The 12584-nt window shown below is 34.1% G+C and overlaps 1 protein-coding gene across 1 annotated transcript in view; it reads right to left on the minus strand.

Moving 5' to 3' along the window:
• LOC134697690 (uncharacterized) overlaps positions 1–12584 on the minus strand; it is a 76408-nt gene that overhangs the window by 4541 nt on the left and 59283 nt on the right. Inside the window, exons 8-11 of the mRNA XM_063559974.1 lie at positions 10175–10249; positions 8778–8852; positions 6716–6778; positions 4300–4380 (exon numbers count right to left, since the gene is read on the minus strand). Of these exons, the coding sequence (XP_063416044.1) occupies positions 4300–4380; positions 6716–6778; positions 8778–8852; positions 10175–10249 (294 nt within the window). The remainder of the gene's footprint in view (positions 1–4299; positions 4381–6715; positions 6779–8777; positions 8853–10174; positions 10250–12584) is intronic.

A 12584-nucleotide genomic window follows, 5' to 3' on the forward strand; every position in this document is an offset into this window, starting at 1 on the left:
ACATCATCCCGAATCAATGAAAACCTGTAATTTAAACGGTAATTTAAAAAATAATTTCGAACTGTAAAGCCAGTACTAAATCCGGCGTTGTTTGAAACAGGTGGTCACAGAAAATGAGGGACTCGTTCTATGTTTTTTCATTTATGCCCTCTGGGGAGACTGTCCGTAACTTTCTTATCCAAAATCTTTCCCGAGCGACTCTGTCGACCTTCGACCAACACTCGTTGTGGTCTATGATCGTGATGGTAAGGTTTTTGAGATCAGCTTGTGTGTGTCCAGGTGATCTCAAATGACGACTTACGGGTAGGTCGGGTTTGCAAGTGTAGTCACTTCGATGACCATTCATGCGTTTGTTAAATGGCTGCTCTGTCTCGCCAACATACTGCATGCCACATCGACACTGAAGGAGGTATACAACATTCTGGGTTTTGCAAGTTACATTGCAATATATAGTGTACACAGACCCAGTCGAGTGGCAAGTGAATGTTTGAGTATTCAGTATTTGTTGACAAGTCAGGCAACGTCTGTTACCACATGACCTGCACCATCCTGCAGTTGAACAGCTTTTATTTGAGGAAACGTCAGCTCTAACAAATAAGTCTTTCAGACTTGCTGGTCTCCGAAAAGCTAAGACAGGAGGATTGGGAAAGATCTTGGATAATTTAGGGTGTTTGGCAATAGTTTGCCAATTGGCACGGATCAAACGTGAAAGGTTATTAAAGGCTGGATTGTATGTAAGAACAAACGGGACTATTTTGCTGCGCCTCTTCCGTTTGTACTGTAAGAGGTCATTGCGGCTGTTATTGTTAGCGCGCGCAAACCCCTTATCTATGTCCAATTTCTTATAACCTCGTTTTGTCAAAAATCCGCGAAGTTCCTGTAACCGTTTCGTGACAGCCTCCTCAGAGGAGCAAATCCGCTTGACTCTGAGAGCTTGACTGTACGGGATACTTTTTGTACAGTGTTTTGGGTGACAGCTTTGGGGAGAAAGGTATTGATGTTTATCTGTGGGTTTACAGTAGAGGTCTGTTGATATGACACCGTCCTTTATAGATGTGGTTGTGTCTAAGAAAGATATCTTAGAGTCGGAAATTTCATACGTAAATTTAATTGAATGGTGGGCGTTGTTTGCATGTCTGATGAAATCATCCAGTTTTTGTTGAGATTCATTCCATTTCATGTCAACATCATCAATGAAACGGAACCAAGACAAAGGTTTGGATAAAGATGTTGAAATAATTTGTTTTTCTAATTTGCCCATGAAAATATTGGCGTAAGACGGTGCCATTTTCGTCCCCATCGCTGTCCCGTTAATTTGAAGATAATGCTCACCATTAAAGGTGAAATTGTTGCATTTCAGGACCAGAGTAAGCAGCTGGACTAAACATTCAGTAGGTGGTTCTAAAATGTGGCGCGAGTCCCATATTTCCCTACAAGATTGTATGCCGTCATCAACAGACCTCTACTGTAAACCCACAGATAAACATCAATACCTTTCTCCCCAAAGCTGTCACCCAAAACACTGTACAAAAAGTATCCCGTACAGTCAAGCTCTCAGAGTCAAGCGGATTTGCTCCTCTGAGGAGGCTGTCACGAAACGGTTACAGGAACTTCGCGGATTTTTGACAAAACGAGGTTATAAGAAATTGGACATAGATAAGGGGTTTGCGCGCGCTAACAATAACAGCCGCAATGACCTCTTACAGTACAAACGGAAGAGGCGCAGCAAAATAGTCCCGTTTGTTCTTACATACAATCCAGCCTTTAATAACCTTTCACGTTTGATCCGTGCCAATTGGCAAACTATTGCCAAACACCCTAAATTATCCAAGATCTTTCCCAATCCTCCTGTCTTAGCTTTTCGGAGACCAGCAAGTCTGAAAGACTTATTTGTTAGAGCTGACGTTTCCTCAAATAAAAGCTGTTCAACTGCAGGATGGTGCAGGTCATGTGGTAACAGACGTTGCCTGACTTGTCAACAAATACTGAATACTCAAACATTCACTTGCCACTCGACTGGGTCTGTGTACACTATATATTGCAATGTAACTTGCAAAACCCAGAATGTTGTATACCTCCTTCAGTGTCGATGTGGCATGCAGTATGTTGGCGAGACAGAGCAGCCATTTAACAAACGCATGAATGGTCATCGAAGTGACTACACTTGCAAACCCGACCTACCCGTAAGTCGTCATTTGAGATCACCTGGACACACACAAGCTGATCTCAAAAACCTTACCATCACGATCATAGACCACAACGAGTGTTGGTCGAAGGTCGACAGAGTCGCTCGGGAAAGATTTTGGATAAGAAAGTTACGGACAGTCTCCCCAGAGGGCATAAATGAAAAAACATAGAACGAGTCCCTCATTTTCTGTGACCACCTGTTTCAAACAACGCCGGATTTAGTACTGGCTTTACAGTTCGAAATTATTTTTTAAATTACCGTTTAAATTACAGGTTTTCATTGATTCGGGATGATGTATAAGTACGTTGCCACGTTCAACTATTTACGCTCAATATACAAAACTTATTTTTTCAATCACTATTAGACTGCTATTCGTTTGAAAGGCTTTAATATGTAGTTTCCGTTGTAATTGCCCTACCGTTGTCTAATTTATACCATCCTGGATCGGTAAGGACATTTTTTATTATTTAGATTTTTTTGTTTGAGGACTGCCCTCAATGCAGTTATTACATCTCAACTGTCACATCCTTTGGAAATCTAAAGTTGTGCCATTTCACATCGTAAATAACTATTTTTATTTTTGGCATATTTCTGTAGTCTTTGCGGTGTGTTTGGAAATTTTAAAATTGTTCCAGCGTTCGCTTAAATTGTATAAATCAAGATTTTGATAGTCTCAATTTGAATTGACACGATTCATTTGACATCGTGCTATTATTGAAGAAGGATATCTGTTATCCGAAATATCTAATATTTGTATATTTTATAGTTATTTTATGGTGATGTTGTACCCTTTTTGACTTGTTATATATATATATATATATATATATATATAAGGCCAAATAAAGTAATATCTATGCAAAAATATGATAGGGAATTTATTTTATTCAACATTATTTTTTTACATTGAGTCTATGTGAGAGATATTTTGACTTAAAAAATGCTTATTGAAAAGATGACAAAAAAAAACCGTTAAGGCAGGCAGTTATTTGTAACCTTAAAACATAGGGTAAATAGGAAACACATATTTTTTTATTTGGCCTAATTAATTTTACTTGGGGGAGGGTAATATTACATTGTATAAATTAACTAGATAATAATTCAATAAAATATTCTTGATTTCGAGCTCATCTAACGAAAGATATCGGACACTTTTTAAACACTTAAGAGTCTATTTCAATTAATTCAATAAGTTTAAAGGACAGATTTTAACTAATTTAATCATTGAAAACGTTCCAAACCAAGCTAAAAAAATAAAATCCATCAAATATGACAAAAAACGTCACTTTTCAGATGGTTTTTGTCAAAAATGAAAGTGGCCGCATCCGTTTTCATCCTCAACCCCTATATATTTTATGTATTTTCATAAAATACAACTTATTATACATTTCGAAATTATGAATGGACATGAATGCGGCAACTTTCATTTAAGACAGAAACCGTCAGCCCATATTTATGTAGCAGAAGCCTTCTACTTTCCAGTAAATATCTAAACGATTGCATTATCACAATTTTGTAAAACTGCTATATTTTGGGGCCAAAAAAAGGTCGTACTGAACCAAATCTTTTAACCACTCGCAAAACATTTTATGCAAAGTCGATACAGTTTTCAAGCCATAATTGATATTTTTTACCTAACGATACATAATTTTGCAAAGTTATTATTTTGTAAAAGTATTGGGATTGAGTGTATTTTTACTTACAGTTTTCTTTTTTATTCATATATACTGGTAAAGTTGGTAACAAATATCCTCATTCATTAATGTTCAGCCATATTTGATTCCGTAGCAACGAAAGGTCATCCCGGGTCAAATCACTTGAAGAGCGCGTAACGGGAAAAGCCGAAGACAGTGATTAGTGTAGAGTAGTATGAGCACCCGTATTCGGATCAGAACTGGAACTGCCGGGGAGTTTGCGTAAACATAGGTTGAACTCGTTTTGTAACCTTAAACGTTTACGTAACAGGGATTCTGTGCACTTGCATTGAAGTAAGCGAGCGTCGAATAGTATCAAACAAACAAAACTGTCAAAAAATTGACAGATGGGAAATTGAAATGTAAGCAAATTTTCATAATAGATACTTTGAAACACCAATGATTTTTAGATCATATTACCTGGATGTCTATACGGAACTTCAGGTACATTTACAGTTTCAGCATGATGTTCAAAAAATCGTTCAGGTTCGAGAAAATTGCCTGTAAATATAAATATATAAGTTTTTATTAACAGAACTAGGATTTAACGGTCGTCCCCCTATCGACATCCTTCTGCTCAGCTCTTTGTCAAATTGATCTTCACGGCTTTGTGACGTCAAATACGTTGACCTGTATGGAATGCCACAGCTGCCTAGAGATAACAATAACCATATCATTACGGGTAACGATATATCATAAAGAAAATTTTCTATACTATAACGACATTTGACTATAATGCAATTTGCTATATCACTAAAATACATTTATATACCATAAAGACACTGTGATACAACATGAAACTACCTTTTCATACTATTCTGTCATTTCACTTTGTTATGAAGATAATATTTCATACTATGAATACATCTTGATATAACATGGAGCTACATTTTCATACTGATTTGTCATTTAACTACACTATTATGTGATATTGCTATGTCATAAAGATACATTTTATACTATATATAAAGCTATCTTAATATAACATGAAGCAACTTGTTAATGCTATTTTGTCACCACAATATATCATAACGATTCATTTGTATGCTATATAATCATCTCGATCAAACATGGAACAATTTTGTCACACTTTTATGTCATATAACTATCTTATGAAGACATACTTTAATATCAAGCTAACAGTTCTTATATAACCAGGTATCATCTATATATCAGTATACTGTAGACTATTTGATTACACTATTAGACCATTTCGTCATACAATAATCATTTCACCATATTATAAGACCATTTCATCATACCATAAGACAAATCTATAAATAGCGGCGAAATTTCCCACGAAATTCTTCCGCAACATCGATTGTAATTGAAAAAAGTCCATGAAGGAAATCTTTTTTGCGAGCATTAGGGAACTGCTTTCAAGATGAATGAATTTATCGACAGAAAGGGTGCCGATGGGGTTCTTGTATATGAATGAATGAATATTTTAATATTTAAATGCAACCTGATTTATAACAAACAATGACATTCATATATATACAAGTAATGTTCAGCCAGTCAAATAGGCTTATGATGCACTGCATTGTGTATTATTATTGAAAATTTAGTTATATATTATATATAAATATACTAAATAAATAAATGATTTAGAAAATACGTAGAAGGTATAAAAAGTCATGAGAATTTCGAATGCAATAAGGTTCTTTCCAGGCACTCTGGTTCTAAACCTTGGTTCCATCTGAGTTGTTGGTTCTGAACCTTGGTAACTGGTTCAACATCCGGGTTGTTTGGTTTTAGCAATCCGATTTTTTTGGTCCATCTGGGTTCTATTTTAGATTATTCTAATGTTCCCGTTTAACTTGGAGAAAATAATCGCAAGTATCCGAATAAAACGATGAAGTAGGTCAAAGACGCTAAAATTCTTTTATTATATTAAAGATTTCAGCATCGACGGTAAAGGAAGCTGCGAGGTATTTATTTTCTCATTTTAATAGTTTTGATTAGGAAACTAGATAAAAAAAAGCACTGGCTTTATATATTATTGTCACATTGTAGACTAATAGCCGGAATGCAAAGTTGGGTAAGGAACTGATTAATTACGAATGGTACAATAATAATTGAGGCTACGGTTACATTGTGTTATTGTTACATGAAAAAACGGCAATGTACGATGGGACTAGTGGTTTTTGGAGCATTTCAAAGTCCCACACATTATTTTTATATAACCTCTCCAAACAATATTTGTGTATAGGTATATAGATTTAAAAAAAGGGAAAAAAGTTACCTTTGATTACGTCCTCCACGGAAACATGTATACAGACGTTCTCAGTTGGTGTCTTGTTATTAAATTAATTTTGTTTCAAACCAATCCAAAGTTTTAAATTTTTCACCCAACACTAAATTGGTATTAGGAATCTCTTCATCCTTTGTTAAAAGTATAATGACAGTTATGAGAGTAGGTGTGCAGTTAAATGCTGAGTTCTCAGCCGGACTCGGTTTCCAACAACAGACCACTTAATCCCGAAATATACACAAGAAACAAAAATTAAAAATCATACCAGACTAACAAAGGCCAGAGGCTCCTGACTTGGGACAGTATCTTTATGAATATCAAAACCATTACTACGTAAAACTATTCAAACACAATTTTTTGAATAATAATATTTATTATTTGTGATTATTACAAGTATTATTTGGTACATATGAAAGAATTAAGCAACACAACTATAGACGATTTAAAATGTTTAAATTTGATAAATCCAGCGTATATTGCTGTTTGCATGTAACAATAACGCAATGTAACCGTAGCCTCAATAATTATTGTTAAATTCGTAAATTAAACTTGTTAGTTACAAGAATAACTCGAATATATTACCTGGATATCCTGACTGATATTCAGGATGGAGAACAAGACGTCTTTCATGTTCGAGACGGCTGCCTGATGATATAAACACAAATTATAATTTTTGCATCATATGATTATGTATATGGCTTATCAAGATTGTAAAAGAAAATGATTAAATTTTACAATGACCAATAATTTTATGATAAACTTATCATGACTAACATGCTTAAGAAGCCTACGTGATCGATTGGTGTAAACCGCCGGGCATACATGTACTGCAAGTCTGAAAATGACAACCAACAGTTCTAGAATTAGGTTTTGCTGCTGACAAATGTTAGTCCGTACCTCATCGGGATTCGAACTCACACTTTTGATACACTGCAGCACCACTTCCTTGTCACATGTCCAGCGCACTAGTCAAAACAAGTGACAGCAATACACTATATATGCACACCGGATCTCAGTTTGTTTCAGATTGTGTCTTCCTTGTGTAACCCAATTTCGTTTTTTTCAATGATTTGAAATTTGACATTTTTAAATTCATGCCCTGCTTTTATGTGGGAGAGGCAGTTCTAAGTGCTGCAAAGACGCCAACAACGAATTCTTCAGTACAGTCACAAACAAAAAAATCACTGTGTTTACAACATCAAATTTCAAAACGCAAAATAGTATTTATGTCCTAACGTGTGAAACTTGCAAGTTGCATTACGTTGGTGAAACAGAAACACCATGAAGCATCTGACTAAATAACCAACGGTCATTTTAAACAAACAAAAGAATCTGTCCAAACAGAAGACATATTTTAAGAGCAGAACATGATTTTGAAAACGCCACATTCCAAATCATTGAGGAAAACTCAGCATTTTTTTTATATCTGGTATTGAATTTACGGTATATCCTGATTCATTCGTAATATTAGTTGAGTGTTTCCAAATTTGTTTAAATACATATTTTGGAATGAAGTCTAGTCTAAACATTTCTCTGCATTAAAGTTTTGTATCCAAACTTCTTTAATTGTTTTTAGGTATCTAAATTGATAATTTTAATCCCAAATTACTTTGTCATAACTTAGTACAGAGCGTTAACCTTTTCCGTTTTGTTTTTTGATAAAAAAAAATCATATTACATTTTTTATAACTAGTTTAAACACTCTTTGTCTATTATTGAGACAGATGCTTAAACTTTAATATTAGGAATAATTAATGATTTAGTAACTGTGATCTTCTCTATTTAATTCATAAGAAACATCAAATTAAAAAAAAATAGGCATATGTATTTTATAACTGAATGGATAGTTTTCATTATACAACTTATGTACATATACTTTTTTCTGAGGAAAATTCTTAAATTTGTCCACATTTAAAAGAAGTTTACTTATTTCTAATTGCTTTCTTCCAGGAAGCAATTCTCCAACATATTTTCCGTATGCATAGTGACCCGAGCGTAACCCTCCTCGTAAAAATCCGGTGACCACAATACGCATGGATCTGTCATTGAACTAATCAAATATCTGATTATACATGTTCAACACGTGCTAAATACCCATGCTTTTTGCGATTTGTTTACTATAAGGTGACAATCGGTAAAACTCGGCTTCAAAACACGGCATTTAATGAGCAGCCATATTTGTTAAAGCATAACAAACAGAGAGTAGCACAATTGACGATTATATGATATATATGCGAAAATAATGACAAAATCGTGTACAGAGGACTAAGTTTATGATGTATACATGCATTGGTTCAAGAATTGGACAAACATTATTTTCTCCACTCACTCGTTTCATATGAATTTAAGGTTAAGGTTCACTTTTTCCACCTAAGAATAATTTTTGCTGATTTTTTAAAAATGTTTTCAGCATTTGATTTTTGACACTCTTCTTTTAGTTATGACCAAAATATACACCTCGGCATTTTACAGGTTTATTAGTCGAGTAAATGTTTTCAAAACTATCGTCGTAGCAGTTCTTTGTTTTTTTCCAATACGGAATAATTAGAGATTAGTGCATTTGTATAATCGTTAAGCATTGTTCGAATACCAAAATGTCCATAGATTAGACTTGTTGGTAACAAGGGTAACTCGATGATATTACCTGGATATCTTGACTGATTTTCTGATACAGTTTCAGGGCGGAGATCAAGACGTCTTTCAGATTCGAGACGGCTGCCTAATGATATAAACAAAAATTATATTTTTTGTATCATATACATTATGTATATGACTTATCATGATTGTAAAAGAGAATGGTTTAATTTTACTATGAACGATACTTTTATGATAAACTTATCAGGACTAGCATACTTAAGAAGCAAACGTGATCGATTGGTGTAGACCGCCGGGCATACATGTACTGCAAGTCTGAAAATGACAACCAACAGTGTTAGAATTAGATTTTCCTGCTGACAAATGTTAGTCCGTACCTCATCGGGATTCGAACTCACACTTTTGATACACTGTAGCACCACTTCCTTGTCACATGTCCAGCGCACTAGTCTAAACAAGTGACAGCAATACACCATATATGCACACCGGATCTCAGTTTGTTTCAGATTGTGTCTTCCTTGCATTGTGTAACCCAATTTCGTTTTTTTCAATGATTTGAATTACAAAACAAAAAATAGTATTTATGTTCTAACGTGTGGAACTTGCAAGTTGCATTACGTTGGTGAAACAGAAACACCATGAAGCATCTGACTAAATAACCAACGGTCATTTTAAACAAACAAAAGAATCTGTCCAAACAGAGGACATATTTTAAGAGCAGAAGATGATTTTGAAAACGCCACATTTCAAATCATTGAGGAAAACTCCGGAATTTGTTTTTTTTTTATATCTCGTATTGAATTTACGGTATATCCTGATTCATTTGTAATATTAGTTGAGTGTTTCCAAATTTGTTTAAATACATATTTTGGAATGCAGTCCAGTCTAAAAATGTCTCTGCATTAAAGCTTTGTATCCAAACTTCTTTAATTGTTTCTATGTATCTTTATAAATTGATAATTTTAATCCCTATTTACTTTGTCATAACTTAGTACAGAGCGTTAACCTTTTCCGTTTTGTTTTTTAATAATAAAAAAATCATATTTCATTTTTTAAAAGTAGTTTAAATACTCTTTGTCTATTATTGAGACAGATGCTTAAACTTTCATATTAGGAATAATTAATAATTAAGTAACTGTGATCTTCTCTATTATGGTTAAGGTTCTCTTTTTCCACCTAAGAACAATTTTTGATGATTTTTTAAAAATGTTTTCAGCATTTGATTTTTGACCTTTTTTTTTTATTATGACCAATAAAATACACCTCGGCTTTTTACAGGTTTATAAGTCGACGAAATGTTTTCAAAACTATCGTAGCAGTTCTTTGTTTTTTCAATACGGAATAATTAGAGATTAGTGCATTTGTATAATCGTTAAGCATTGTTCGAATACCAAAAATGTCCATAGATTTGACTTGTTGGTAACAAGGGTAACTCGATGATATTACCTGGATATCTTGACTGATTTTCTGATACAGTTTCAGGGCGGAGATCAAGACGTCTTTCAGATTCGAGACGGCTGCCTGATGATATAAACAAAAATTATATTTTTTGTATTATATACATTATGTATATGACTTATCATGATTGTAAAAGAGAATGGTTTAATTTTACTATGAATGATACTTTTATGATAAACTTATCAGGACTAGCATACTTAAGAAGCAAACGTGATCGATTGGTGTAGACCGCCGGGCATACTGCAAGTCTGACAGTGTTAGAATAAGATTTTTCCTGCTGACAAATGTTAGTCCGTACCTCATCGGGATTCGAACTCACACTTTTGATACACTGCAGCACCACTTCCTTGTCACATGTCCAGCGCACTAGTCTAAACAAGTGACAGCAATACACCATATACTCACACTTGAAATCAGTTTGTTTTAGATACAGAGTTACAAACATTTATATGATATGAACAAGAAAATGTCGTATGCTTGCCAATGCGACAACGCTACACAAGAGACCTTAGGGACACAGAAATTAACATCTATAGATAACAGTACAGCCGACAACAATGCGCAAAGCAAATACCGCATTGTCAGCTATGTAAGGTCCAAAAATAACAATGTAAAACAATTTAAACGAGAAAACTTACAGCCTAATTTATGTACAAAAATTGAACGAAAAAATAAATATATTTAACACATAAACAAACGACAATCATTGAACTACATGCTCCTGACTTTGGACAGACACAAACTTACAGAATGTGGCGGGGTTAAACATGTTAGCGGGATTGAAACCCTCTCCTTACCTTGGACAGTGGTTTTACAGTACAACATAAGAACGAACTATAAAAATCAGTTGAAAAAGGCTTAGCTAATAAAAAGTACACAGAGTAAACGTGGAAGCGTACTTGTCTTATTCTAATGTGATCACAGGAAAATAATCAAACAGATGATGACAATGATAAAAACTAGTTACAATCACATTACTCAAGACTAAATAAATTAACCAAATAATTCACAATCTGGCGATCGAGTAAAACCCTTTATTCTCCTTGATGAAGATGTTTACGGCACGGCCAAGCCTGCCCGGTCTTTATGGCACACGAACGTCGAAATCTATAAAGCCATTTCTCTCAAAGTCCATGCTGGGTGTATCAAAGGTATCCAAAAAATCAAAAGGATGTGGAGAATATATATGGATAATGAGGAAGACAGACTGTCATTGTTGATTCAAAGTTTAAATATGCGTGGCAGGCAGATTTCCTTGTATCCGCAAAATCACCGTAATTCCTCTTATCTCCAACCAGATACAATACGAATAAAAGACAAAAATGTTCCCTTGTCAGCGGACGACGAGCAAAATACACGGAGCTCTTACATTAGCAGGCTGCAACATTCAGGATCACTCTAGGGAAAGACTGAGAGTAGATGGTAATGTCACAAACTGTAAAACTTGGGATAGATAAGTTATAAGTAAAATATAAGAAAAACCCAGACCATGAGATCTAAAAATTTGGAAAATGTTTTGCTAAAACATTTTATCCTGGGCAACCAGAATTTAGCCATTTCAATAATATCACAAGTTCTACAAGTTAAGATGAGAAAATATGCCATAAATGTTTGTTAAAAGAGCATATAATGCAACTTTGCCCTAATTATTTTGTGTGCAAGTCTTGTAATGTAACTGGAAATAGAATGATAGAGTGTACAAAAGGCTTCTTTAAAATTGAGGATGTACAAGAAAATGAAGTAAATAATGAACACACACATAGCAAAGCCCTTTCAACACAGGTACCTATACATAGTGATGTTAGTGATGTTAGATGTTTTAGGAAGGTGGATCACATTGTGAAAGAAAATGGTATTGAATCCCAATAATAGGGAGAGACTTTAATGAAAAATAAAACAATATTGGTAGAATAAGTCCAAGTAACAATCACAAAAACAATAAACCAGTATCTTGCTTCAATTCATTGTTAAGAGAATGTTGTGATGGTTCAGTTACGCTTAAGAAATGTTTTGAAGCGATACAAAAATGAAATTAAACAAGTCTTCTGAACTTGACGATCTAACCATGGAATTTTACAAAACGGTTTGGGAGAAGCTTAAATATTTATTTGTTAAATTATATTATAAGGGTCATGAAGATAATTTGTTGACTTACTCCCAGCGGTCTAGAGTTTTTCGTTAATATCAAAAAAGGGGACCCATTAAAATTAGAAAATTATAGACCAAATTCATTATTAAACGTCGATCTGAAAATCTTGTTCAATGTACTATCTCAACGCAAAACTATAGACAAAAATAGCAAATATTAACCGGACAGATAAATCGGCAAAAGCCTTTAGGGATTTATTTTGGAAATAATAATGAAGAATGTGAGAAATCAAATTTTAATATAGAATAG

Source organism: Mytilus trossulus, chromosome 14, assembly GCF_036588685.1.
Source record: "Mytilus trossulus isolate FHL-02 chromosome 14, PNRI_Mtr1.1.1.hap1, whole genome shotgun sequence".
NCBI classification, from domain to species: domain Eukaryota; kingdom Metazoa; phylum Mollusca; class Bivalvia; order Mytilida; family Mytilidae; genus Mytilus; species Mytilus trossulus.